Source organism: Echinops telfairi, unplaced genomic scaffold (assembly GCF_000313985.2).
Source record: "Echinops telfairi isolate 266 unplaced genomic scaffold, ASM31398v2 ScPeMD7_15;HRSCAF=58, whole genome shotgun sequence".
NCBI classification, from domain to species: Eukaryota; Metazoa; Chordata; class Mammalia; order Afrosoricida; family Tenrecidae; genus Echinops; species Echinops telfairi.
This window is the reverse complement of record NW_022103912.1, coordinates 8,417,693-8,445,671: the sequence shown is the minus strand read 5'-3', so window position 1 is coordinate 8,445,671 and position 27,979 is coordinate 8,417,693. Positions and strand designations below refer to the sequence as shown.

General features: G+C 37.0%; 1 protein-coding gene and 1 pseudogene across 1 annotated transcript in view; one reads left to right on the top strand and one right to left on the bottom strand.

The window, feature by feature from the left end:
• Positions 1-243: 243 nt before the first annotated feature.
• Positions 244-27,979, top strand: part of ACTR3 (actin related protein 3) — a 43,016-nt gene continuing 15,280 nt past the window's right edge. Inside the window, exons 1-6 of the mRNA XM_004711894.2 lie at positions 244-294; positions 6,693-6,817; positions 13,705-13,815; positions 20,867-20,962; positions 23,522-23,629; positions 27,656-27,799. Coding sequence (XP_004711951.1) covers positions 6,746-6,817; positions 13,705-13,815; positions 20,867-20,962; positions 23,522-23,629; positions 27,656-27,799 — 531 coding nt within the window. The 5' untranslated portion in view covers positions 244-294; positions 6,693-6,745. The remainder of the gene's footprint in view (positions 295-6,692; positions 6,818-13,704; positions 13,816-20,866; positions 20,963-23,521; positions 23,630-27,655; positions 27,800-27,979) is intronic.
• Positions 3,693-4,013, bottom strand: LOC101658387 (annotated as a pseudogene).

The following is a 27,979-nucleotide window of genomic DNA, read 5'->3' as shown; positions in this document are numbered from 1 at the left end:
GTGAATATTCTTATGTAATCAGTTTCTTTAAGTAGAATATCTAGATCAAAAGATATGGACACTTAACATGTTGATATAATTTTTGAAGGTAGAGGTATTAAATATACTGACACTAGAATTTTCTGTATTACTCACACTAGGATCTCTATAACAGAGTTTGAGAATGGAAGTTTAGAAGTTAAATTCATAATTGTTAAGATATTAGTAAGGTCTTTATACATTTTTGTTTGTTTTTTAGGTATACAAAACTAGGATATGCTGGAAACACAGAACCGCAGTTCATCATCCCTTCCTGTAAGTAATTATGTACTTTAACCACAAATAACCTAATTAAAAAGTTTTCTTCTTAATAGATTAAAAAAAGATAATCAGTTCCGACACTGCAAAATGAAGACCTTTAAAAATGTAGCTTTGAGTTCTAAGTGTGGCCCCATCTCCAGACTCCTGACCATTTTTTCAGCTTTTGTTTGAGAGATCTTCCAGTTAACCTCTGTTAAGAAAAAAGTGAGTGCCCTGATAATTAACAAAGCAAGTTTATGCTTTGAGGACATAGCTTGCTGACAGTGCATCGCTGTAACTAGCTTTGTTCATTTCTTGCTGTACACCAGCAAAGACTGCCCTTTGATTTGTGGACATGATTATTGTTTGCAGGGCCAGTGCTTGTCGAATTCCTTGATGAGTACCCATATTCCAAAATTAGGATGGAATCTCACCTCTAGAGGTGTTGACCTCAGCCACTTTGTAATAACCCGTAACTACACTGTTCGTACATTAGGTCTAAAGAGTGTTTTCTCCTATTTTTGGTTAACTTCACTTAAATGATCATCAGCCATCCTTTACTATGAAAAAAAATTGCTCTCATGTTGAGTTTGTTAGCATAGGTTGTATGTTTGGTCCTTTATGGGCATACTTTTATACTTCACTTTCAAAAAAATTTGCAACACATATAACACTACCTGTAGTCTTGGCAATACCAAATTAAGAACTTTCTCCATCATATAACAAACCCTTTGAACCATTGATTGCTGGTGCTAATTTCAAGCGTAAATCTTGGAAGTGTTGCCAATTTTGCACTACTGTACTTATGCAATGACTTGGATACTTTTATGTATTGAGTATATTCTTCAGAATGGACAACAGACAGTCGAGAATAGTGCAAGCAGCTTTGGTCCCCAAATCAGTGAAGTTGAGAATGAGGTGGAAAACGATTAAGCATGGCCAAACTGCAGTGGCCATTCATTGGACCATAGTGCAGGCCAATTGTTTGGTTTGCTGTATAGGAAGAATAAAATTAAATTGTGTGAAATGTGAAGAAGTATACTGTCAAAATTGTACCTAAAAGGAGAAGCGTATTTAGAGATTTCGCAACCTTTTTGATCTTTGGAAATGAGTTTATTTAATTTTGCATTTCTAATTTTTTTTGGCCTTTTTAGTAATAGATTATATAAGAACTTAGATTGCTACTTAAATTTTTATACCTTAATACCTACAATGGATTTCAGGTGATGCTACTCAAATACAGTATGCATATTGCTGTGGTAGTCTTAGCTTGGTATTTTCATTTTCCTTATACCAAGTTTATTGCTTATTTGTTGTCTATGCAGAAAGATTGTGCCCCCTACTCCCCCCACCCCACATATGCACACATTAATATATCAATGGATGGATAGTTTGTCTACTTCTTAATTAGGTGACAGTTGATGGCTCTATTGCTGATGAGTGTAGAGGTACTTCATGGGCGGCTAGTACTTGACTTTCATTATGCTTGATTTTAGAGTTAGATTACTTAAATTTGATTTTTGAAATTCTTAATGTATCTTATATAGGCACTATTGCCTATTTTTGCATATGATGCATACACACATGATGGGCACAAAAAATGTAAAAGGTTAAGTGGTTTGCAAAATTATAACACCTGTCTTTTTTGCATAAAATAGTACGTTGTGATTGTTTATTCTAGGAGATTACCCAAACGTTGCTGCCATTATGGCAAAATTTGGTTTTGTTTATGTTCTTATGTGTTGGTGTTCTAGACCCATATAATCTTTTGAAATTTAGGATCTCCTCATCATTGTGTACTTCATCTCTTCCAAATTATGCAGATTTAATTTTCATTGTGTTATAAGAAATTACAGTAAATTAAAAATAAAAAAATCTATTTTCCTACTTAATGAAAGCAAGTTTTTGATATTAGAATTTTTCATCCAGTCTTTTAATGCTTCAGGCATAGTGTTTTGAATCACTAGAGATATCATTTACCATTTCTTAATGGATATTTGATCTGGGGAACCACGGGGGTTGGGGAGAATCTATATATTTATGTGCGTTTGTCCTCTATATGTGTGTGTAATCTCTCCACTATCAACTCATCCCCTATCCCATCAAATTTAGAAGAAGTTGACTGGAAGTAGGATTTTTTCCCCCCCTTCTTTCTTTTAGTATCCTCTGCTTACCTCATTACGGATTTAAAACCGAACCCAATGCTGTCAAGTCAGTTCTGACTCATAGGCTTTAAATCTTAATGGGAGCAGACAGCTTACCTTTCTCCCTTGGATTGTGGGCTTCACCTGATGGCGTTGCTGTTAGCAGCCCAGTGCTTAGTGCTACTAGGGCTCCTTCACTAAGGATATAGCCGTTATCCTTACAGTTCAGGGCAGCTTATGGGCATTTAGATAAAATTTATTTGGAATGAAGGTCTGCTTCATTTGCAATACTTAAAAATGTAAAGCTTAGTAATGAAAAATATAAAAAGTTAATATTAGCTCTAGAACTGTATGTTGACTTTCTGAAATTTAAAGAGATGTGTGTTTTACCTATATGTTTTGATGTATCATGTATATGTGATTAAGGTTTAACAAGCCTCTGTGCTGACCCATTATTTGGATCCCTGATCTATAATGTTGTTATTGTTGCTAGGTGCCATTGAGTCAGTTCCAGCTCACCGTGACCTTATGAACAGCAGAACCAAGTAGTGCCTGGTGCTGTACCATCCTCACAGCTGTTACAGCAAGCATGTTAACCTATCTTCTTGAGAGCCATCTTCTTTCTCATTGGCTCTTTACTTTACCAAGCATGATGTCATTTTCCAGGGACCAGTCCCTCTTGATAACATGTCTAAAGTATAAGAGACTAAATCTCTCCATACTTGCTTCTAAGAAGTATTCTGATTGTAGTTCTTTCAAGACAGATTTTTACTCTTCTTGAAATGCATGGTAATTCCGCTGCCAACACCATAATTCATATGCATCAGCTCTCTTCAATCTTCCTTACTTACCGTCCAGTTTTCACATGCATACGAATTTATTAAAAATTCCATGGCATGTATCAGTCTTCATAGTAACATCTTTAACTTTTTAAAACTTTAAAATGATTTTTTACGGTAGAGGTGGCTAGTGTGATACGGTGTTGGATTTCCTGACTGCTGTTCCTAGATTACTGCTTGTGGTGGATCCAAGTAGATGGAGTCCTTGAGAAGGTCGATTCTTTTACTTAATGGCATGATGTTGCCTTTTGGCCTAGTTGTGAGGATTTTGTTTCTTTACGTTGCAGTTGAATCCATACTGAAGGCTATCGTCTTGGTTTTTCATTAGCAAGTGCTTCACGTCCTGTGTCATCTGCATATAGCGGGTTGTTAGGGAGCCTTCCTCCAATCCTCATGCCACATTCTTCTTCTTTTTTTAATACGAGCACATTTATTGCACAACTAAATGTTGAAATCCTTAAGATGAACTTGACTGCTGTAACAGCTGCCCTCTTGGGTTTAGGAGTTGTTCCTTCACGAATCCATGCCTGAGTCTGCGGTGTACAATTTTTAGGTGTCTCATTTGTCCAGTATCGGTGGTATTTCGTCTTTTAGCCGTGGCACTCCAGTTATATTTTCTCTTGCGCTTGGCTGGGCAGCCGCATTTGCCACAGGTTGACTCCAGGAGATGGTAGGCCTTGGAGCCACAGCGGCGGCACAAGGTGTGCATCTTACTGCGACGCTTTCTGAAGGTTGACATTCCTTTCGTCATCTCGCTTCTGCAGCTGAGACCCAAGAGACACGTTCTTCTTACAGCTCAGCTTAGGTTCTTTGCTCAGCCTACATATAGAATACTATGGTGAAAAAACCACCCTGATGCACACCTTTGCTGATTTTATATTATTCAATATCCCCTTGTTATATCTAAACAGCTGTATCTTGATCTATGGACAAGTTCTACTTGAGCACAATGAAGTAGTGTGGAGTTGTAATTGTTAGCAATATAAGCTGCAGTTTGTTTTAACGTATGCAGTTGAACGCCTTTGTGTCAAGACACAAATAGGTATCTTTCTGGTATCCTCTGCTTTCAGCCAGGATAAAGCTGATGCTGGTTCATGCCTCTTCTGTATCCTGCTTGGGTTTTTGGCAGCTGCCTGTTGATACACTGATGTATTCCAGCAAAATTGTACTTGCATGTGATGTTAAAGATATTCTGTTGGAGCACAAACATGGATGTCTTCTGGTTGATTGGCTAGGTAACTTTTTGAAATTGGTATAGTCTGTGAGTGCATCAGTTTGTATGACATTTTGATTGATATTTTGTTAATTTCTGTAACCTTGTGTCTCACCAGTGTCTCAGTGCAATTTTGCCGTTTTCAATACCATCAATTCTTGATCATATGTTTCCTCTTGAAGCGGTCGAAGATTGAAAGCTGAGCAGTTATTTTTGGTATCAAGAACTAGCAACCCTGTATGCGGTTTCCGAGGCTTTGTAAATCTTTACAGGAGCAGACAACCTCATCTTTTCCCCTCAAGGAGTGGCTAGTCGGTTGAACTGGCAACTGCAGTTAGCAGTACAGTGCTTACCCAGCATTGGTATATTGCCTCTTTTCCTTCTCTCTTCTTATGGCGCTTCATGCATCATTCAATATTTTGCCTGTCGAATCCATCAGTATGACAACTGAAGGCTTGAAGTTTTTCTTCAGTGCTTTCAGCTTGAGAAATGCCAAATGAGTTCTTTGGGTTTCTTTTAATTCCGGGTTATTGCACATCTCATTATAATTCTTTGTCTTCTTGAGCAACTTATTTGAGATTTTCTGTTCAGTTTTTTTAGTTTATCGTTAATTCCAGTTGCTTTCAATTTTCTATATTCCAGAGCAAGTTTTAGAGTTGTCTTTTGACATCCGCTTTGGTCTTTTCTTTCTTGTCTCTCTTTTTAGAACCTTTGGCTTTGTTCAGTTATGATGTTCTTGAGGTCATCCTATAATGTGTCTAGTCTTCAGTCATTAGTGTTCAGTGCTTCCAATATGTTCTTGAGATATTCTCTAAATTCAAGTGAGATATACTCAAGGTTGTATTTTGACCCTCCTGGGTTTGTTTGAATTTTCTTCAGCTTCAACCTGAAGTTTCATCATTCCACAGTCTATGCGTGGGCTTGTTTTGACAGATGTAATTTAATCTCTCCCTTCCCTGTACCTTTCCACACATATAGGTCATTTTATTTGTGATTCCTGGGTATTCCATGTACAGTTGTTGAAAAAGGTGGCTGCCCTGAAAAGTCATCAGTCTTACAAAATTGTATCATGTGATTTCTGCCTCGTTTCTATTACCAAGATCATGTTTTCCAACTATGGATCCTTCCTCTTTGTTTACAACTTTCACATTCCAGGCGCCATTAATTATTGATGCATCTTTGATTAATTTCAGACTGAGGAACTTGGTAAAATCTTTCAATTTCTTCATCATGGCTTTACTGGTTGATACACAAATTTGAGTAATAATTGTGTTAATTTTCTTGTAGGTATTTGGATGTTATTACATCACAGATTGCACTGTATTTCAAGATAGCTCTTGAAATGTTCTTTTTGACAATGGCATGTAATTAAAAAATTTTATCATTAGTAAATCATTATGATTGCTCTGTTCAAAATGGCAGATACCAGTCCCTTTCAGATAACTGTAATGCCTAGGATATTGATCTTTACATGTTAAATTTTATTTTTTTAACAACCTCCAATTTTCCAACATTCATACTTCCTATATTCCATTGTCTGATTATTAATGAATGTTAACCAGTTCATTCTCATTTTGAGTTCTGCCTTATCAGCAAATGCATTTTCTGAAAGCTTTCTTCCATCCATGTCATTAAGGTTGACTTTACTGTGAGGAGGCAGCTTTTTCAGGTGTATTTTAAGTGCCTTCCAACATGAAGATCTCATCTGATGGTACTGTATCAGACAGTGTTCTGCCTCTACTCATGGTTTTCCGTGGCTAATTGCTCAGAAGTGGAGCATCTCTTCTTTCGAATCTGCCTTAGCCTGGCAGCTCTGCTGAACCCTGTCATCATTGACATAATAGTGGTGTAGTTTCCAGCAACACTCAAGCCTTAATAGTGCAAATAAGATAGGCAGTGTGAAGGCAGTTTAACATCTTTTGTTTTCTATGTTTATTAGTATTTTTCACTTTTCCATTTGAGTGTCTGTAATTTTAATCACCCTCAAGATGAGTTGATGGTGAGTCAGTAACCCACAGTTGAAGTGCTGTCAGTGGAAGCGGGGATTTCATTGTTTTAGTGAGGTTTCTTAAGCTTTCTTAAGAGTTTCGTGTATTTGTGTGACCATTTGCATTTGTAGGTCATGTTTTATTTCATAACACTTTAGGATTAAAGAAGAATAAGTTAAATGTTTATCTCATTTGAAGATAATTTTTGTCTAAATAACTTGTTTTAAAGGTATTGCTATTAAGGAGTCTGCAAAAGTGGGTGACCAAGCGCAAAGGAGGGTGATGAAAGGTGTTGATGACCTAGACTTCTTCATTGGTGATGAAGCAATAGAAAAACCTACGTATGCTACAAAGGTATGTCTCACAATCTGTGTCAGTACATACGTGTCTTCTTAAAAAATGCATCATGTGACCTCTGGAATTTCACTAAGGACTTAGTACCCTCAACTCTGTCAACAATAGAAATTTGTCTCTTTTGGTCCTATCCCTGCCTTGTTTTAACGTTCTGCTCGTTCTTTACCTGTACAAGTGAGCGGTACAACTTTTCCATTCGAACCCATGATAGGATCGCCTTTCTCTTAACCTGCGGATTGTCACACTTAGACCATGTCTCCTGCTCTTGTTTAGGCCACACCATACTAGTAGTGGTGAGTTGAATGAAAGTTTGCAGAGCAGATGAGTTTTCCAGTTCCTACAATGTATTGTCACTTACTCCTTGTGTTTGCTGTTTCCACTCCTCTTTTCCTAATCCTTCTGAACTATGACCTAATTGAAAGGTGGGGGGAAATGGGGAGCTAACAACTGAGAGTGAGAAGAAACTGGAGCTTGATTGTGGTTATGATTGCACAACTTTTCTTAAGATGATTGAATGATTAAATTGTATGATATGTGAAGTAGATGCCAATAAAACTATTAGAAAACAGTGGAAATGTGTAAGCCATTAAAAAATACATCTACTGTACAAGGTAATAATAATATCTGGTCAAGTTTAAAAAGAAACATAATTTGATCAATAATGGAACTAATACATACATTTAGAAGACTATATGATGTTAAAGAGAGAATGAAGGGGGTACCCCCCAAGACCCTGAATTTTTTCCCAAAGCTATGTATTTTAATTTTTTTAATAAAACAACCATATAACCTTCAAACTACTCTCTATTACACTTAATACATTTGTCAAATCTGTGGTTCCGTTCTTGGAAGCATTATTCAAACTCCTCTGTTGGATGGCTGACAGCACCTCCCTTGTTTTTTTTCTTCACCTCTTCTACGCCCTCAAATCGCTGTCCTTTTATGTCCCACTTCATTCACGGAAACAAAAAAGTTGCACAGAGAGAGGTCAGGTGAGTAAAGCTCGTGGGGCAAGAGAGGCGTGTTTTTTGTGTGTGCCCAAAACTGGCACACTGAGATGGCTGCGTGAGCAGGTGCATTGTGTGGTGGCAAAACCAGTCCCCTGTCTGTCACAAATCAGGCCTTGTTTTTGGTTGCACACTGTTTAAAAGCAATCTTTTCAGAACCTCTAAATAGAAAGTTTGCTTAACAGTCTGACCTGGTGCTACGAACTCCAAATGCACTGAGTCAACATTTTTTGTCAGTTCAGGAAGTTGATGGAAGTCCAAAACGAGGTTTGTCATCACTTGACATTTCACCTTTTTGAAATGACAAAACCACTCATATATTTGCCTTTTTCCCATAGCGCTGTATAAGTGGTGTTGAACATCACAACAGTTTCTGTAGCAGTTTTCCAGAGCAGGAAACGACATTTTACAGCTGCATGCTGTTCTAAACTAAGGTTTAAGTGAAACTGCTTTTACCAAAAAACTCACCGTGACCAGAGAAATCCTTCCCAGGTGATGCTACTGGGTGCATATTAACTCAGAGTGAGTTTTTTGCTCAATGTTCGCCTAGCAGGAAACATGCTTACTATGAAAGCTTCGCCCATCAGAGCTTTTTTCCATTTTTTTGGGGGGGGGGGTGCTCCCTCATACAAGGAGTCTAAGATCCTCATATTATCTAGCATTTGGGTAAAGATGTTGATTCAGTTTAGACAAAATCTATTTCCCTTTTAATCAGGGCATTACAAATACAGGCAGTCCCTGAGTTACAAATGTCTGAGTTATGGACATCTCCTAATTGCCGTTCAGTGTTAAATAAATTAACTCTCACTACGAAGACTTGAACCAGCCCCTACTCATAACAGATTCTTTAACAGTTACTTTCATGTACTGCACAGTTGTTGGGGAGCAGCCTCCACCACCCAAGGGGGTGGTTTTGTAATTGAGAGGTAATTAAAGAGACATCAGACAAGATGAAGCATGCAAGGGCTCACCTCTCATGTTGACCTGAACTAGGTCCAAGCTGAGAGAGTGTAATGCAGGGGTCCTCAAACTATGGCCCGCCAAGGACATTTATCTGGCCCGCCGAGTGTTTTTGCCCATTTTGTTTTTTTACTTCAAAATAAGATATATGCAGTGTGCATAGGAATTTGTTGATAGTTTTTCATTTTTTAAACTATAGCCCGGCCCTCCAACGGTCTGAGGGACAGTGAAATGGCCCCTTGTTTAAAAAGTTTGAGGACCCTTGGTGTAATATATTCTCGCCAACTCGGACGCACAAGCCACGGTAACAGGAAGGGGTTGTACACAGGCATACACGTAACAGGAGGGGGGGCAAACTAGGGGTATACACGTAGTAGGAAGGGGAGGCACTAGAGGCAGACATGTAACAGGAAGGCACATACGTAGTAAGATGGGCGGGCTGTAGAGTCAAGATGGCAGCCTCGCCTTGGTAGTCTCTGAGCTGACTTGACCTTAGAAGTCTTTGAGCCCTTCTCCAGGGGAACAGTCTATGATCCTTATCAGAAAGGAGTAGGCCCTACTTTGGTGGGACAAACCATAGGGTCTGATTGCTTTTCATGGCATACAGCTTTCAAGCAGTTGACCTTCAAATTGTAGTAAGTGACCATGTATTTGCAAACACCTAAAAATTGGCATTGTTATTAGGGGGTCATGGGGAACAACTTCTACTTAGAATGTGAGTGGGACACATCTCCAACTTACAAACATGAAAGTTCCCTTCACAGGAGCCTTGGCCTCCTAGACTCCTTAATGTATACTATTGAGAGTTTGTCCGCTTACACTCTTCCTCATTCTGTTTCCCATACTGTTTTGAGGCTTTTCTGAAATGATAGTAAGATTAAAAATTATCTGCACCTGTTCTGTCCTACATATGAATTCTTAAAGACCTATTTAGGAAGGGATCTTTTTTGTACTTCAGGGTAATACCTGTACAGGGTAGTATGGAGGCCCTAAGTAGACAGTGACGAATTGTTATGCTAATTGTAAAAGTTCAAGATAAAGAACAAATCTTATCACCCAGAGACTTTGTATATTTGCTATTTTAGTCACACTTTCCTTCAAAAGGTAAACATTATTCTGACCATGATCATTTTACTTTTAGAGATTGTTTTTTTCTATTTTGAAAGCTTTGTTCTTCTGTACCTCTTATTTCTCTTCCTTGTATAAAAACCCTTAAGTTCGGATAGCACAGTACTAAATAAGTGAGGTGGCTTCCTTGCCACTTCAAGACTTACAATGTGATGGAAAGGAAGACATTGAAGAGATAATTACAAGTGTGATGGCGCTTAGAAAAATGGTCCTCTGGGGTCATGTGGGGGAATCGGAAAGTTATGGCAAAAGTCCTTTCTTTCTGTTTCTAGAAGCTACTGGGGTAGTTAACAGGTCAGGAGATTTCAGAAAATACTTGAGGGCAACGTCTTTAAGGTTGAAGCTTAATTGAAAATATGAGGGAGCCTGCAAGCAAGGCCAACATATGTAGAAAATGAGATGAGAAAAGGTGAGGAAGCTGGTAAGATAAGATGAATTCATCAAAATGGTTTTACTCTACCGAAATATTTGAACCCGGTCACATTATCAACATTAACTTGAGTACTTTCATTGATTACAAGTACAAATATTGGAATCTGACTGTGTAAGCTTGAATTCTAGTTCTACTTCCTACTTGTGTGATTATTAGTCAAATGACTTAATCTCTCAGGGTCTTATTATTTTTTATTTGTAAAATGGAGTTACTACTTTAGGATTGTTGGTGAAGCTTTCTGAGGTAATAACATATAAAGACATTTTAACAGTGCTTTGAACATAATGGAAGTTCAGTTTTTATTATTATTATTTTTAATAATTTACAATCTCACTTAGTGTGCATTGACCAGTGAAGAGCAATTACTTGGTGGAGGCAAGCACGATTCTATGAAACCCACATCATTCATGCAGTAGCTAAGGCCAGGGGCTCTCTGATTTGTTCTACAGTGTTAACAGTAGGGGAGGACAAGCAGACGTGTATGTATGTACACACACATTTAATGTTTATTATGGAAAATTTTTGTATACCGAAGTAGAGAAGTAATTTTCCCTGTATTTCAACAATTGTCAACCTAATGGCCAATTTGTTTTATCTGTACTCCCCTCTACCCTCCACCATTATTTTAAAGTAAATCGTAGAAAATGTCATCTACAAACATTTGTCTTTTAAAGATAGGAACTTTTAAAAAGATAAACATCACACTTAGAAATAGTATACAGATACAGTAATATCATCTAACCAGTGCTCTGATTACTTCCTGTATTGGATATTCTGCTAGTATCAAGATCCAAACCAGATGACTCATTTCATTTAGTTGATAAGTCTCTTAGGGCCCTTAGCTATAGATTCTTCTCCGTGTGTGTGTCCCTTTTTTTCCTCTTGACATTTATTTATTAAAATAAATGGTTGTCTTGTAAAATTTCCCGTAATCTGGACTCTAATGATTGCATCTTTAAGGTGTCATTTAATGTGGTCTTCTATTCCTTATATTTGTTTTTAAATTGTAAAATGGCAGTTAAAGCTACAGGTTTGATTTGATATAAGATTACTTTTTAAAGAGCATAAGAAAGTGGGTTTTAATAAGAAACAGGAAGTGATTAATCCAGAAATAGTAATGGAGCATAATTCCCATACTGAGATTTAGAACTGTAAATGACAAGCACTTTTGCTTGGAGTGGTTGAGGGAGGGAGGGGGTAAGTTCAGTTTGGAACACGAGGCATTTGAAATACCAGACATATCAGAGATACTGTTAACAGTCAAATATATGGCTTTTGGCACTCCCAAGCAAGAACAGAGCTGGAGGTTTGGAAGATACCTATGACCTCTGGAGGAGATGAAGTGACCTAGGGAAATGTGTGGAATGAGACAAGACCTCAGACAAACCCTAATCAGCACACTATATCCTTTGATAGAGTATGCATGGTTCAAATGCAGGGGGGAGTAATAAATGGTGTAATGCTATGAAAATATGTAAGCTAGAGCCTATGGGTTATTTACTGTTTAGCTGCAAGGTAGTTATTTTGTAACTAAGTAGTTTTGGAATAGTAGGACAGGATTAAAGTAGGATGGTTTGCAAAGCATAGATGAGCCAGTTCTCCCACTACCCCCCACCCACCGTGGGTCCAGCAGCTCCGGCGAAGAGCAGCAGCGAGACAACCCAGCTTAGAGAAAGCTCGCAGGCATCCGGCAAATGCTCCAAACCCCCCCAGCCAAGTTGCCCAATAGGAAGGTCTGCTTGGCTGAAGGGTCAGTGAAGGAGGAGCCTAGAGGAGATTGGCAAGGCTGTCAGTGAAACCTGTGCTTGCAAAAGGGCAGCAGGAAAGAAGGGGAAGGCTTTGGACAAAAAGGGGAGGAAAGGGAAAACAGGCTGAGGTGACCCCAGGAACTTCATTTCTTTGAATTAATGATTTACCATGTAATATTTGTTTTATTCAATTTCTATCTTTGACTAGACTGAGCTTCTTACGGGAATGGGTCGATACAATGTCCTTAGCACTTGTTCCATTATATCATGGCGTAAAAACAAAACTTACTGCTAATAAGTTATTTTCAACTTCCAGTGACTGTAGGACAGAGTAGAGTTGCCTTTGTGAGTTTCTGAGGTGGGAAATCTTTGTGGAAGCAGAAATCTTCATCTTTTTTCTGAGGAGTAGGTGCTAGGTTGGAACTGCTGACCTTGCCAGTGCATAACCAACTATACCTCCAAGGGATACACCCACACAGTAATAATCGATGAATAAATCGTACATTACAAATGTGTATTTATAAACTATCACTAATGCACAAAAGGAATGGCAAGTAAATTTTTTTTTTTTTACTTTGCTCAAGTAAATCAGGGAGTAGAAGAGATTTTATACCATATATATTTATGTATAAGCCGAGTTTTTCAGCACTTTTTTAATGCAGTTTTTGTGGTAAAATTAGGTGCCTCAGCTGATATTCGGGTCGGCTTATACTTGAGTATGTACGATAATTAAAAACTGAAAACCTGTTTTGTGGAGTTAATTCCAACTCATAGCAACCCTGTAGGGCAGAATAGAACTGATCCATAGGATTTCAAAGGCTGGAAATCTTTTTAGAAGTTGATTGATACATCTCTCCCATGGAGCAGTTGGTAGATCAAATTACTGACCCTATATTTGAACACTTAACTACTATACTGGCATCTTTGTAAGTATAATACCTTAAAACGTCTGTAGAAGGGTAGGATGAGGAGTAGATGTTAGGTATTAATAGATACGTGATTTAATTACTAATTAAGTGACTGTAGGCTGTTTATTTGCTCATTTACTCTTTCTCTCATCCTTAGGTGTTGGATGTGTACCATCTGCATCATGGCCTCCACCCCCCCCATTCCCATTCCCATTGTTCTTAGTGTCTAAAGACTGGTCCCACAGTTCTATCTAGACCAGGGGTCCTCAAACTTTTTAAACAGGGGGCCTGTCCCTCAGAACCGTTGGAAGGCCGGACTATAGTTTATAAAAAAGAAAAAAAGCTATGAACAAATTCCTATGCACACTGCACATATCGAATTTTGAAGTAAAAAAACAAACGGGGCAAAAACACCCGGTGGGCTGGATAAATGTCCTCGGCGGGCTGCAGTTTGAGGACCCCTGATCTAGACAGTTCTGTTTATTAAATAGTTAAATCCAAACTACTGGCTGTTTATAAAAATAAGACAGTTATATCAAAAGGACATTTTAATTTAAATTTTACATACGTATAGCTACCTACTAATTAGGATTTGTATGCCTGTTGGTTATTACACATCTTCTCAAAACGAGTCAGGTAGTTTTATTTTAAAAAAATTTAAATATTAAGATTTAATTGTTTGCTTTTTGTTTTGTGTTTATAGTGGCCAATTCGCCATGGTATAGTTGAAGATTGGGACTTGATGGAAAGGTTTATGGAGCAAGTGATTTTTAAATACTTGAGGGCAGAACCTGAAGACCATTATTTTCTTTTGGTAAGTAAAATTTACCACTTTATAGAGGACATTTTTGAAGAAACTTAATGAGAGCATTTGAATCTCACCTTGTTTTTAGTAGACTATATGAGTAAAAGTCAGAAACATTGCTATGAGAGTACCAGTTGGTACAGAATACACTTAGACATCTCTCTGATCAATGGTGGCTGCATTTCCTTACTTGTTTTAGGCTTTCAGTGGTGCCTGGAGTGGGGTTGGGAGGTGGGGTGGGGAGTCCTTTTTTGTGCCATGGAAAAAATGATTTTGAAGTCATTTCAAGTGAACATCTTCACAGATCATTGAAGCTTTACAGCAAGCTTATAGGAGTGCTACCTCACATAAACAAACTGTTTTTAGATGGATTAAATATTTTAAGATTGGAAGATTGGAAAGACTTTTCTTAGCCAAGAGAGGTAGTACTGCTGATCTCAACAAGCGAAGAAGCTATAGCCAGTGTGCAGAAACTGGTGGAAAAAGCCATAGAATTGCTGTTTATGCAGTAACTACTGAAGCTGGAATTTTACAAGGATTGTTTTAACTAAGTATTTTGACCTCAGCCACCTTTTGACTCAGTGGGTGTCAAAAAGATGGTGTGAAGATAAGCTAGCTCAAAGAGCGAATCTATCAGTCTTTGAGGAATATTGACATTAATAAGGATATTTTATGGAACAAATTACAATTTAGTCTAGTTTTGGATTTACCAATGCAAACAAGAAAGCATGGTCCAATCATCTGTCGAGATTACCCCCTTTTGGGACAACCTAGAGATAATTTTCCGTGAAAGATGTGGGGCAATCATGGGGGCTTATAAAGAAGTGTTAAGAAAATTGAGGACTGCATTGGTGAGAAAGACCCAAGGAAAGTTGCTCAGAAATTTTTTTCCATCAGTGCTGATCTGTTTGTTTTTAGTAAATTAGGACGTTTTCCGTTTATTTTCCCCGAGGTTAGGAGGGGTGTCCTATGAGCAATTAATTGGGAAACTACCCCAAGGACCTGCAGCCCTCATCCATCTCCTTTAGGCTTCTTTTTGCTTCCTAAATTCAAGTAACATATAAGTAGAACACAATTTGTGTCTCTTGAGGATGCCAAAATTCCCTGTGTTATAAATTGAAGAGTATAGAATTCTTCTTGAAAGAGTTAGATGGAAACATCTAGATGTGTCGAAGCATAAATGGAGGATATTTGACAGGTGAATTTTTAACTGTGCTGAATTTTCAACACTCCTGATGTCTGTATTGTTTAAGGATCAACTGCAGTAAAGCACAAGGTAACCAGTTAGGTGTATCTGATAATTAACATATGATCTTTATAATGAGACATTTTTAAGCTAGCGTGATTGTAATTCCTTTTGTAATTCTCAATAACAAAAATACTTAATCTTATACCTTTTTAATTTTTATCAAAACAGCACATATTCATGACTTAAACTATCCAGTGCTACAAGATCTGTGATAAAAATAATAGCACACTCTTTTCTTTCCCAATCTGTAATTGATAAACTCCACATATAATTAATTAATGTTTTAAAAGAGGTTTTTCCCGATACTTCTACTTTTAGTGTAAATTAAGTGAAGTTTTACAGCGTAAATCTGTTGTCCGCTTAAAAATTCACGTACATTTTGTTTCATTGTCTGGTTGCACTCTCCACTCCCTGTTTATCTCACTTTGTCTCTGTTTCCGGTTTCCATTCCTCCTCCTCTCCTAACCCTCTGCCATCCAAGCTTTACCTTTGGCAGAGTCTACCCTATTGATTTCAAATAATTTCAAATTTTTCTAAGAAATGTATACATCCCTCATGGTGTTGTCCATTTTATAAGCTTGTCTGAGCCAAAGGGGTGAGTTCATTTCCAGGCCTGGAGGATGATTAAGTGCTATATGTTCGTGGGAGTTTTACAAGTCTTAATCCAACCAGTAAGCCTAGACTCCCTCTTTTTTAAAAAAAAAAAAAATCATTTTGTGTCTTGTTTTGTATTTTCCACCTACTTTACAAAGGACTTTTTAATGTGATGCCTTTGCGGGAAGTCAGTAGTGGTAGCCAGGCACCACAGTCTAGTTCTGGTATCAGGGTCCTGGAGGCTAAGGTGCTCTGTTAGTCTGTTGGACTGATATTTCCTTGTCTTCGATTTTCTGCATTCTTTGTTGCTTTGGGCAGGGAGACACCAGTAGTTATACTGTACGAAGCTATTCACAAGCTTTTAAGACTCCACTTGGTACTCAGCGAAATAAGATGTAGAACATTGTCTTTATGGGACTGTTTTATACCAATTGACCTTGGTGTGCCTAGCGACTGATCCCCTCAAGGTATTTAGTTATGGCGAGAAGGTTTCAAAACGATGCCCTTTATGCTCTACTGAATTTGTGTTTACATTTGTCATATGACTGAATGTCATGACGTGCAGCAATATCTTCTGTAGAAATATATAAACCCTTCTCATTCCTTGTTAGTTCCTGTGTTTATTCAGCTTGTGTGTCTGTGCATCTGCTCGTAAATGATTGTATGGCAGGATTGAATATGTAGTAGTGTTAACCCATGTAGCCTGGAATTCTTGTAGTCTTCTTGGTGTGCTTCCTTTGCCTTCATTGTTGTTTTTGTTTTTTGCTGACCCCTCTAAATATATACTGCCTACCCCTTCCCTGAAATTAATGTGTCTACCCTGTGGTTAGTGATTCACTCTTTCTTCCCCTCCATCTCTGGTCATCATCAAAGCATGTTTTGTTTGATGTGAAAATGTATTCTTTTTATAATAGTGGTCTTCTGTAATATTTGTCCTTTTGTAATGGATTTATTTTACTCAGCACACTGTCCTTTAGGTTCATCCATGTTACCTGTTATATCTGAGTCAATATTGTGTAGTATTTCATTTTATGTATGTATATACACCATAGTCTGTTTATCCATTTGATGAGTAGTTAGGTTGTTTCTGTCCTTTTGCTACTGGGAATTGTGTTGGGACTCACGCTACCACTTCTTTTTCTAGTAATGGGATTGTTACTATTTCCACCTTACAAAGAAAACCTCATAGTTTTCCACAGTGGCTGTGCTGTTTCCCACTGACCAACAATGTGTGATGGTTGCAGTTTCTTAACACCCTTGCCAACATTTGATGTTTTCTGTGTGTGTATTTAAATTTTTAGTTAATGCTGAGGTGAGATTATATCTCATTGTTTTGATTTGTGTTTTCTTAAGGAGCCCTGGTGGTGGAGTAGGTTACCTGTTGGGCTGCTAACTGTGGGGGCCCGCAGTTGGAAACCCTCAGTCTCCCTGCAGGAGACACAGGTGTTCTGCTCCTGTAGAGAGCCGCTGTCTAGAAAACACTAGGGTGTAGAAAACCGTAGGGTGCGGTTCTGCTCTTGCCCAGCCGGGTCGCTCTGAGGTGGAATTGATTCAGAGGTTTTGGTTTTGGTTTTAAGTGGCTAAGATTTGTTGGTTGCCGGAGTGTCTTCTTTGGTAGGCGTCTGTTCATGTCCTCTGCCTGTTTTTAATTGGATTGTTTGTCTTTTGTTGTTGAGGGAGAAAGATGAGGATTTCTACTCCCGTAAGCAGTTGTAGGCTTGGAAACTCACAGGGGAGTTCTTTCCTGCTCTATATGGTCTTTCTAAGTCGTCATTGACTATACATTTAGAAGTTAATTAATTCCTTATCTCATATTTCCTTGCCATTTCCTCCCTAATTTCTGTTCACTCTTTGGTGGAGTCTTTAGATGTGCTCAAATGTCCAGTTTTAGGAAGTCCCAATCATCCCGATGCCTTCTGCTGTTTGATGGTGCACTTATGTAATATATTAATTAGGTCCTAAAGTTCATCCTTATTTATTTATTTAATGATCTTTGGAGTTTTAGGATGGGTCCTTTTCTGTATCTTGGATTAATTTGGAAAGCATAGGTATTGGCTGTTTTGTATAGGGAGTGTGCTTCAAAAATGGATCCGTATCGTCGAGGTTTTCCAGTTTCTTGCTGTGCATTCCCCACACTGCTTCGCCAGCACCCGCTGTCTTTTGGTTGGTTCTGTGCGATGTCACCAGTTGCTGTTTGTGGGTGTTCTTTATCTCTGCTTAGATCTGCCAGTGGTTTGTTCGTTTTAGTCATCATTGCAAAGAGCCCTTTTCTAGTCTGTGAGTTCTTTCGGTTGTTTTCTTTTCCACTTATTTCTGAGTCAGCCCTTGTTACTTTCTTTTTTCTAGTGACTGTACTCATATTGCTGTGCGTTTTCTAATTGCCGAATACTGGCTTAAGGGGTAGACTGATGGTTTTTTGATGGTTTTATTGCTATAAATTGTCCTGAGTACTGTGTTGTACTCTCCTATAGGTTTTGTTTTAAATTACGTTTTTCTTATTTTATTCAAGGAATTTTAAATTTAACTTGTAATTTCTTCTATTGTGGTAAAAATTGTGTACTTTTTACCATAGCCAAACCCTGTCATTGAGTCAATTCTGATCATGTAAACTTTTGTGGGACCAGAAAGCCTCATTTTTCTCCTGTGGCTGTTTTTAAGTAGTGGGTTATTTAGTTTTTCTCCCTATATATATATTTTCCCTCAATCACATCCTGTCATTAATTTTTAATTTTATAGCATTGTTACCTGAGAAAATGCTTTGTAGTATTTTGATGGTTTTTAAATTCATTGAAGCTTTCTTCTTGGTTTTGTGAATGGTGTATTTGGAGAATGCTCATGTATGCTGGAAAATAATGTATATTGTCTTGTTGTTGGTAGTACGTTTTGTTTATCTCTGAACATAGTCCTGAGGTTTATCCGTATTTTCAGGTATATTAGTAATTTATGCTCGTAGTAATCTTTCATTGTATGACTGTATCTCACTTTACCTGTTCACGGTTAACTGAGCTGTTGGTAGTTTTCTATTATTATGAATGGATATTTGAGCTCTTGTGACTATTGTCCAAGTGCTTTTGTAGCATGCATACCCTCTTGTGTAAGTGTCTGTTTCATGGACATGATTGACTTTATCAGAAACATTAGCTTTTTCCAAGAGGTTGTACTTTTTATTCATATACCAATAAAATGTGAAATATCTGAAAACTTTTCATTCTATCTGTTATTTGGAATTAGTCTGTAAGTTTAACCAAATGCTTCTCATTTAGGCTTTAATTTGCCTTTTTAAAAAATTGTTTTATTAGAGGTTCATACAACTCTTATCTCAATCCATACATACATCAGTTGTATAAAGTGTCTTTTCTTAATGATTAAAGATGCTGAGTGCTTCTTGAAAAATGTGTTTCTTACCTACTTGCATACATTTCTGTAAGCTCTCCGATTTTATTTTATGTAAAATTTTGTTTTGCTTGGAGTTTTTAATTTAGGTTTTTTTAATTGTGCTACATTTTTATCTATCTATCGTTAAAGCTCTTCTAATTAGATTAGTTATTAAATATCTTATGTATTGGAAAAAGTGGTTTAGCTATTAGGATTTTATTTATGGGATAACTCTGAGTTTTAGGGTTTTTCCTTTATGATTTCTTCTGAAACTAGAGTTAAAATTGCTTAATTTGAAGTTAATTAGCATTGTGTCAGTCATTCTGATTTTGCTTTTAAAATTCAGGGAATCATTTGTTTTTCTGAGATCAAAAATAATTTCTCTGTGTTTTTCAAAAGTTTAACAGCTTTGCCTTTCTCAGTTAAATATTTAAGATAAGCTAAAGGGTCATATTAGTACATCAAAAGGTCAGAAGAATTCAAGATCTTCCTCAGTTTCAAGCTTTAATAATTGAAATGATTCACATAAACATGAGACATAGGTGCAGTATGAAGTCCAGAATAATTGCCAGGTTCTTTCCTCGACTGATTATTGTATGTCTGGATAGATCTATTTATTCATTCATTCATTCATTCATTTATCGTTTTATTAGGGGCTCATACAACTCTTATCACAATCCATACATACATCAGTTGGGTAAAGCACATTTGTACATTCATTACCCTCATCATTCTTAAATATCCACTCTCCACCCAAGCCCCTGGCATCAGCTCCTCATTTTTTCTCCTCCCTCCCCGCTCCCCCTTCCCTCATGAACCCTTGTTAATTTACAAATTATTATTTTGTCATATCTTGCCCTGTCTGACATCTCCCTTCACCCACTTTTCTGTTGTCCGTCCCCCAGGGAGGAGGTCACATGTAGATCCTTGTAATTGGTTCCCCCTTTCCAAGCCATCCTCCCTCCACCCTCCCAGTATCGCCACTCACACCACTGCTCCTGAAGGGATCATCCGCCCTGGATTCCCTGTGTTTCCAGTTCCTATCTGTACCAGTGTACATCCTCTGGTCTAGCCAGACTTGCAAGGTAGAATTCGGATCATGATAGTGGGGGCAGGGAGGAAGCATTTAGGAACCAAAGGAAAGTTGTATATTTCATCGTGCTACATTGCACCCTGAATGGCACTTCTCCTCTCCGATACCCCTCTGCAAGGGGATGTCCATTGGGTCCGGCTAGATTTAACTTGTGTGGTTTCTAAGTAATGTATGTTTGTGGTCTCATCATTTGCGTAGAAGAGAGTGTATAAACATCTTCATTTTATACTCTTAACAGTTAGGTAGCTTATGCAACATTTTCTAGTAAACCATGCCATAAATCTGTAGAATCTTGGCTTATTTATCTAATCCTTGACAGACCTCTGCTAAAGTCATTCAATAGCTCTGTATTCTCCCACTAGCAAATACCATTGGTGTGTTTGCCCGAAGACTTGTCATTATTGTATTTATAAAGTTTAACATTTCTTTGTTACCTTTCTTGACTCCACTGGGACATTCTGTTGGTGACCCTTTCCTTCTCAATGTTTAATCCATTGTGGGTGATGTGATACAAGGTTTTAGTTTGGTTATTGTGAATAAAACCATATTTAATCATGTGTGTAATATGTACATGTACATATTATATATATGTCTGTTTGAATTCTCAGTCAACTTCCTGTGATCTGTGTGTCTCTTTGTGGTATCTTTAAGTGTAATGCCTTTTAATTATTTTAAATAAGTTACATTTCATTTAAAAATTATCTCTGACGTTATCAGAATAATCTGATGTAACCCACTCAATTCAACAGACTGAACCTCCACTGAACACTCCAGAAAACAGGGAATATACTGCTGAAATAATGTTTGAGTCATTCAATGTTCCAGGCTTGTACATTGCTGTGCAGGTAAACACATTCCTATTTATTTAAACGAGCCTTACAACTTAATCTGATATTTAGAAAGAAAATTTCCTTTTTTTCTGACAGTTTTAAATGTAACTTTTAGAGCATCTCATAATTCTCTCCTTATATCAATAATTTAATAACATATTGTGGAAAATGGAGATACACAGCAAAGTGAAAATTTTAAAGAAAGTAAGTTGGTAGTCTTAAGATAGTTCAAGGCCCTACTTATTTATGGCAGACAGACAGGAACTTAATTATTGAATGATTACTTTGTGTAAAGAGCTTTACATACATGTTCATTTATCCTCATAATTAATGTGAACTTTGTCCCACTCCTGTGAAGGCAGGTATATTCGATATGCCTGTATCTTATATTATAAATCATAAATCACTTTAATATTTTATTGCACTTCAGTTATGTAAAGATTGGTATGAAATAACTTCTCTCCCACCTCAGTGTCAAAGCTTAACTCTTACTGTTACCACTTAGCATATTTGAAGTGCTTAATGAGTTATGAGTTATTGACTATTAATTAGAGGGTTTATATGTATATGTTTATAAAAGGAAAAACTAAATTTTGAAGGCAACTTTATTCAGAGTTAAATGGTGAGCTGTGATGTAAGCTGAGTTCTATAGGGTATACAGGACTAACAATTGATAATTCCTAGGAGGAGTATTTTGACTTAGAATAGCGAAGAACTTCTGAATGGTTCATACAGTCCATACATTTGCTGCCGTTTGAGTTTTCTACTGTTGAAAATATGTAACAAGCTGTGTATTAGGAACTTTATAGAGGGCGTACTTAGGCTTGGGCTGGAGGCCTTTGTTAGATCTTAGAACCTGAATAAACTGAGGTGTTATGTGAGCTCTGCTTTTATCTTGATACAAAACAGATTTAGGGTTAACAATATTGTCAGGTATAGCTTACTTTAAAACCACAGCAGTGAGAGCTTGTTTAACTTTTGGTAACTCAGTGATTTAGGGATGAGGAGTGTTTTAAGTTACCGGTTGGTTTTGTGGCTCAGTACTCTGAACTTGTATATGATAGATACCTTTTCTAACTTGGGATTATAGCTATTTAAAAAACACTATTAAAAAGAACCAAAACACAATTTCTGGTTGTAAATAAGTTTTGGAGTTAGCTAAAAAGGAAGGACCATTTCCCACGATGAAGGCTATACATTAAAATTTGCGGATAACTATGGAGGTTTTCATTGTAAGACCTTCAAGACATTGTCTGTAGTTCTAGCACATCTATTTATGATGTGATCCTGAGTTAGAATGGAATGGCCTAGATAATCTTTCCAGGTCCCTTAAAGCTATCCCATTGCAAGTAAGTAAAATAAAGCTGGTGCAGCTCTGTTGATAATTATTAGTAATAAATCATATTTGATGTTTAGGTTTTAAGAAATCTACATTTTTAATAAATGAGCTAGTTCTGTTAATTTCTTAACTTTAAACTAGGCACTCACTTTTTCTGTGGTTGAAGAAAATTCTTTTGTTATACATTACAAAATGCATATTGTATTTTTAAAATTTGAAGCACAATAAGAGTAGCAATTGCTTAGGACCCTCTAGGAATTGAGTAATTAGTGTGATTATGTACCTCGCTGCTTTATTTCACCTTACTTTCTGGTTTGTGACAGGTCAGCCTGTGTAAATCTAGATTAAGTCTTGTGTTATTTCATATTACTATTATATTTTTGTTGTTGTTGTAGGAGAAAAATGACTCTAGCTAAAATATTTAAAAATATGTCCTTAACAAGAAAATTGTAAATCTCTGTTAGGTCAGTTGACTAGAGAAACAAATCCAGTGAACCTCATATATATGTAAGACAGAGCTTTATATCAAGTAATAATAATAATATATCAAGACATCTCAGCCCAGCCCAACTCAAGTTCATAAATATGATACTAGTCCATACATCCCTCTTCAGACTCACAAAGCCACATACAATGATGCAGAATGGAGGAAGATCACAGGCTGGGCGGATGCAAAGTCCCGTGGATCCAATGGCAGGGGAGGCGTCTCCAGGCCTCTGACAGCAACCAGGCTGTCAGTAGGAGGTTGAAGGGAGAGAGGGAGTGGGATATTCCCAGGGCCCTCTTTATGAGAAGCCCAGGCCCACAAGGAGTCACCATCAGGTTGTGACCTGATTGACAGGCTAAACTCCACCCCTACACTTTTATTTATCTCCATGTTAACACGAAATTATGTAACTACCACAGTTTTCTTAGTAAAATGTAGAATACATTTTAGGATAAATGAAGACAATTTCAGGAACCCCGGTGGTGTAGCAGTTATGGGTTGGCTGTGGTCCACATGGTTGGCAGTTGGGAACCACCAGCGGCTCATGGGAGGAAGACTGGACTGTGTTACTCGTCCACAGTTACAGAAACCCACGGAAGGTGGGTGTGAGTCAGCAGTGACTATTTGTGTGCTAGAAATTGTGTATTTTCTGTCCACAGATAAAACATTTACAACTGAGTAAACTACTTTTCCTAGCATGTTTTGGATTTGTTGTGTTGTTTGCCCGTCTTATTTCTCTTTGTTCCAGGCTGTTCTCGCCTTAGCTGCATCCTGGACCTCTAGACAAGTAGGAGAGCGAACGTTGACTGGTACGGTAATAGACAGTGGAGATGGCGTCACTCATGTCATTCCCGTGGTAAGGATGTTTAAGAGTTCCTGAGTACAACATCAAGCAATACAACTAAATTTTACAAATATACCACTTACAAAGAAAAAAAAACCCGAATACTGTTTAATTTGTATAGCTATAATTTTGTTTTATATAGCTCTATCTTTCTTATTCACTTGATTTTAATATAATAAACAATGCCAAAAATTTTTTTCTCACTTGCTATAGGTTTACACTGCACTTAGGAAAGGGAACAAATTGCAGTGTCTGAAATGGAACAATATTGTGGCATTCTTACCATGTAATTCTGTTTTCTGGTTAGGGTGTGTGTTAACCAGTTGACAGCCTTATCTATAATCGGTGTCAGACTGGCACAGAGGTTAACTACATGGCAGTTAGTTTTAAGCAAAAGGAATTTAATGACTTGAGTATTTTACTAGTTTGAAAGCTTTAATTATGATTGTACTTCATGGTTTGTATTTAGTGGAACATATTTGAAAATGCAATTATTTGCCAGCATTTTTTGCTGATCTGTGCTTTCAGTTGTTATTGACAAATTGGTGTTTTATTGTATACATTTAGTGGATTCAGAATGATTAAAAAAACTCATACTGATTAAAAAGGTATATATAGATCTATACTTTACCTTTTAAGATAATTTTTATATTGAGTATCATTAAACAAATGAAATTATTTTGACCTTTTAGTTTTTCCCACTATTCTCTTATTTTTAAAGTATCGGCCAAAGAATTGCATTTTCAGAGTGATGACTTTTGGATTAGAATCTCGGTTTTCAATTAGAATCATGGTCACCCAACACTCTCCTGATATATTAGTAGTAATAATAATAGGTGGCATTTTAAAATAACAGCTTTATTGAGATAAAATTCACATATGCTGCAATTCATTCATTGAAATATGCAGCCCATGTTTTTATATTTAGAGTATACTAATTACCAAAACTAATTTTGTCTCCATTTAAAAAAGAAGCCCTGTATACATTAGCAGTCACTCTCTATTGTTCATAATTATTTTAGCCTCCATCAACCACTTAGCTGCTTTGTATCTCTCTAGAGTTACCTCTTTTGGACATTTCATGTAACTGGAATTATACAATACATCATCTTTTATGACTCGTTTGCTAACACAATGTTTTTATGTTTCATCGTGTTGTAGCTTGCCATCGGTATTTAGTTTCTTTTGTGACCAAATACTATTCCACTTTGTTAATATATATTTCATTATCCACTGAGTTTGGTATTTTAATATTTTGGAAATTAGGATGTGCCCCACATTTGATGGCTTTTTATAATTGATTGACAACATATTTTTTTCCCCTGGTCAATCACCAACTAATTGTTCTTGCTTAACATTTTGGGGTTTAATGGAATACTGAATCTTCTCATTTTAGCCAGTGTATGAACTATATTTACTGTTGTTTCATATCTCTCTGTTTACTTATTTACAAAATGTAGACTTACTACTTGCCTCATGTCACCAGATAGAAGACGATGGGGCTAGGATTAGAACTTGATTAGGCCAGACTATTTCTAGTCTTTCTTAACATTTAACTTTACAATTAAATACCAGAATTTTGACGACTCATTAGAATACTCTTAAAACCGACTGAAGGCTAGTCAGCAGTTCTGCTGATCTCTGGTGCTCCCAGGATGGCCCGTTTCTTTTATTGGAGGACAACAGATGCAGCATTTTAGGCCTGTTGCTTACGGAATTCCCAGAAGCAGGCAGTTCTCTGTCCTTTGGTCCCCTTTGGCTAAGGTGATTTTTTTTTTTTTTTTTGCTATAGTATTACTCATAACAATTAATCTCTTTAGCAAAAGATTTGGTCACCAAGTCCTTGGTGAGCGTTTTAGTTATACCTTTAGTTTACATAGCAGAACTTTCTAAAATTTTAAAATTCTGGTTTCTTTTTTGGTTATTTATTTTTAACTCCATCTCTTCCTTACGCATTCGACTATGTAGCAAGGAGAAACCATGCTTCCCTCTTAAGACCTTACTTAAAAGTCTCAGCCAAATAACCAAGCTCCTCACTTAAAAATTCTGTCTTCCATTGAACATTTGAACATAATTTCGACACATTTTTTTGCTACTACGCCAAAAAAACACTGCTTTTTCTTCATTGGCTAGCCATAGGTTCATTCTTTGCATTTGAAGTCTCACAAGAAGCACATTTAATATCCATATTTCTAACAGCATTCTTTTGTTATCATTGCCCCAAATGACGGAGACATTTTATAGTGTTCTTCACTTTTGAGTCCTCCCCAGAATAGCTTTTGATGTTTCTTTCTAGATAATCTAGGGCCCTTATTATGAAGCATATTAGGATTTCTTCCCAATTGCAAAACCACTTCCACATTTTGGATATTGTGTTCGAGTAACACTTCACTCTGGAAAGCACCACATTCTGGCATAATTATCTAGTGCTTATCACAGGTCAGTGGCTCAAACAAATTCATTGTCTCACACGGCAGGCACCACTCTTGGAGAAGGCTCTCTGTGACTGTGAGCTCTGGGGGAGGACCTGTCTCTCTTCAGGTTCTGCATGGTTCCTTGGTGATCTTCATGTGATGCCCCTGCTCTCCCCCCATCTTTGCTCAGTCTGCTCTTTTGATATCCCCGCCACCAAATTAACATAATTAAGGAACCCCATTTCCCACAGGTTATAGGTTAGGATTTATACAATGTTTTTTTGGGAATACAAATTGGTTTTCTTTATATTTCCTCTCCTTGGGTTTCATTGAGATTTTTTGATGAACGGATCTGTCATTTTCATGGTATCTGGAAAGTTTTAGTCAGTTATTTCTTCAGTATTTTTGGTGTCTAGTTCTCTGAGGACTCCACTTGCAGCTATAATGGCCTGCTGGAGGTTGCTTAAGTTAATTCATGGTCTGTTTATTCGCCACCTCCTCCCAACCTCTCCCCCCACTGTTTTCTCTAGATGTCGTTTTGGAGAGGAGTCCTGGTGGTGCAGAGTTAAGTACTTTGCTTCCAACGGAAGAAAGAAGCTATCTGCTTATACAGATTTACGGTGTCAGAAACCCTACAAAGGGTTGCCGCTATGAGTTTGAATCAACTCGATGGTAGTGGATCTTGGATTTGGTTTAAATATTTTAGGCCTTTACTTGGGCATAGTTACATTATAGTCATCAGCTTGATTCTTAGAAGGACTTCCTCTAAGTGTAATGAAGCAGTTCCAGACCATCTTTCAGTGACTATGAGTCAGAATCAACTCAACGGCAGTGTTTAAAACCATTCTCGAAGCAGCACTTTTCTAAGGACTCTACACCATGCATCATGTTTGTTCAGATTTCTCTCTAAGGGAAGAGAGCAAATTTATCCCTAATAATTTGTTGTGTATAGATGGATGAAGTTCCAGATAGTCTTTATTAATGAAGTTCAATTTTTCTCTATTTATTGCATTTCTGTCTGGTGTCAATAAATTGATGAACCAGTTCTATGGAACTTTTTGATACAGTGACGGCACATGGAACACCTTCTCTGATTGAGTCAGCTATTTCTTTTTTACATTTTCGTAGGGGCTTGTACAACTCTTATCACAATCGATACTTACATCCATTGTGTCAAGCACATTTGTACATTTGTTGCTATCATCATTTTCAAAACATTTTCTTTCTACTTGAACCCTTAATATCAGCTCATTTTCCCTCTTTCCCCTGCACCCTTGATAATTTATAAATTATTATATTTTTTTCATAACTTACACTGACCAATGTCTCCCTTCATGAGTCAGCTATTATAAAAGATTTCATACTCTTAAAGGTCGGTATGTATATACTGTCTAGTCATTTCAGTCATTGTTATAAGCACTTACCAATATGATTAAATCTTAAGTTGTTCCATTGTTCATTTTTGTTCTGTATTATAACAATAAGTGTGAGTAATGCAGAAGGATAAAGACTAAAATTCTCCTAGGATTATTCCTACATTAACCTTCAAAATTGATCTTTCATAATTGCAGTTTTCAGGTAATATTAATTTTCAAAGTACTGAATTTAGTTTTTTTTTATGTAGGCGGAAGGATATGTGATTGGCAGTTGTATTAAGCACATTCCAATAGCAGGACGAGATATAACATATTTTATTCAGCAACTGCTGAGAGATCGAGAAGTAGGAATCCCTCCAGAACAATCCTTGGAAACTGCTAAGGCAGTAAAGGTAAACTGGAACTGTAGTTCATCAACTGTACTCATTGAAGTCACATAGTATCAACAGAGCAAAACAAACACTTAAAGCATATTTTATGTTGGCCACCTAAAAATCATTACTTTTAACTAGTTTTTTTTTTCTGTATGTTTGTGAGTAAATTATTATTTGCTTATTTCCTCATTTCACATT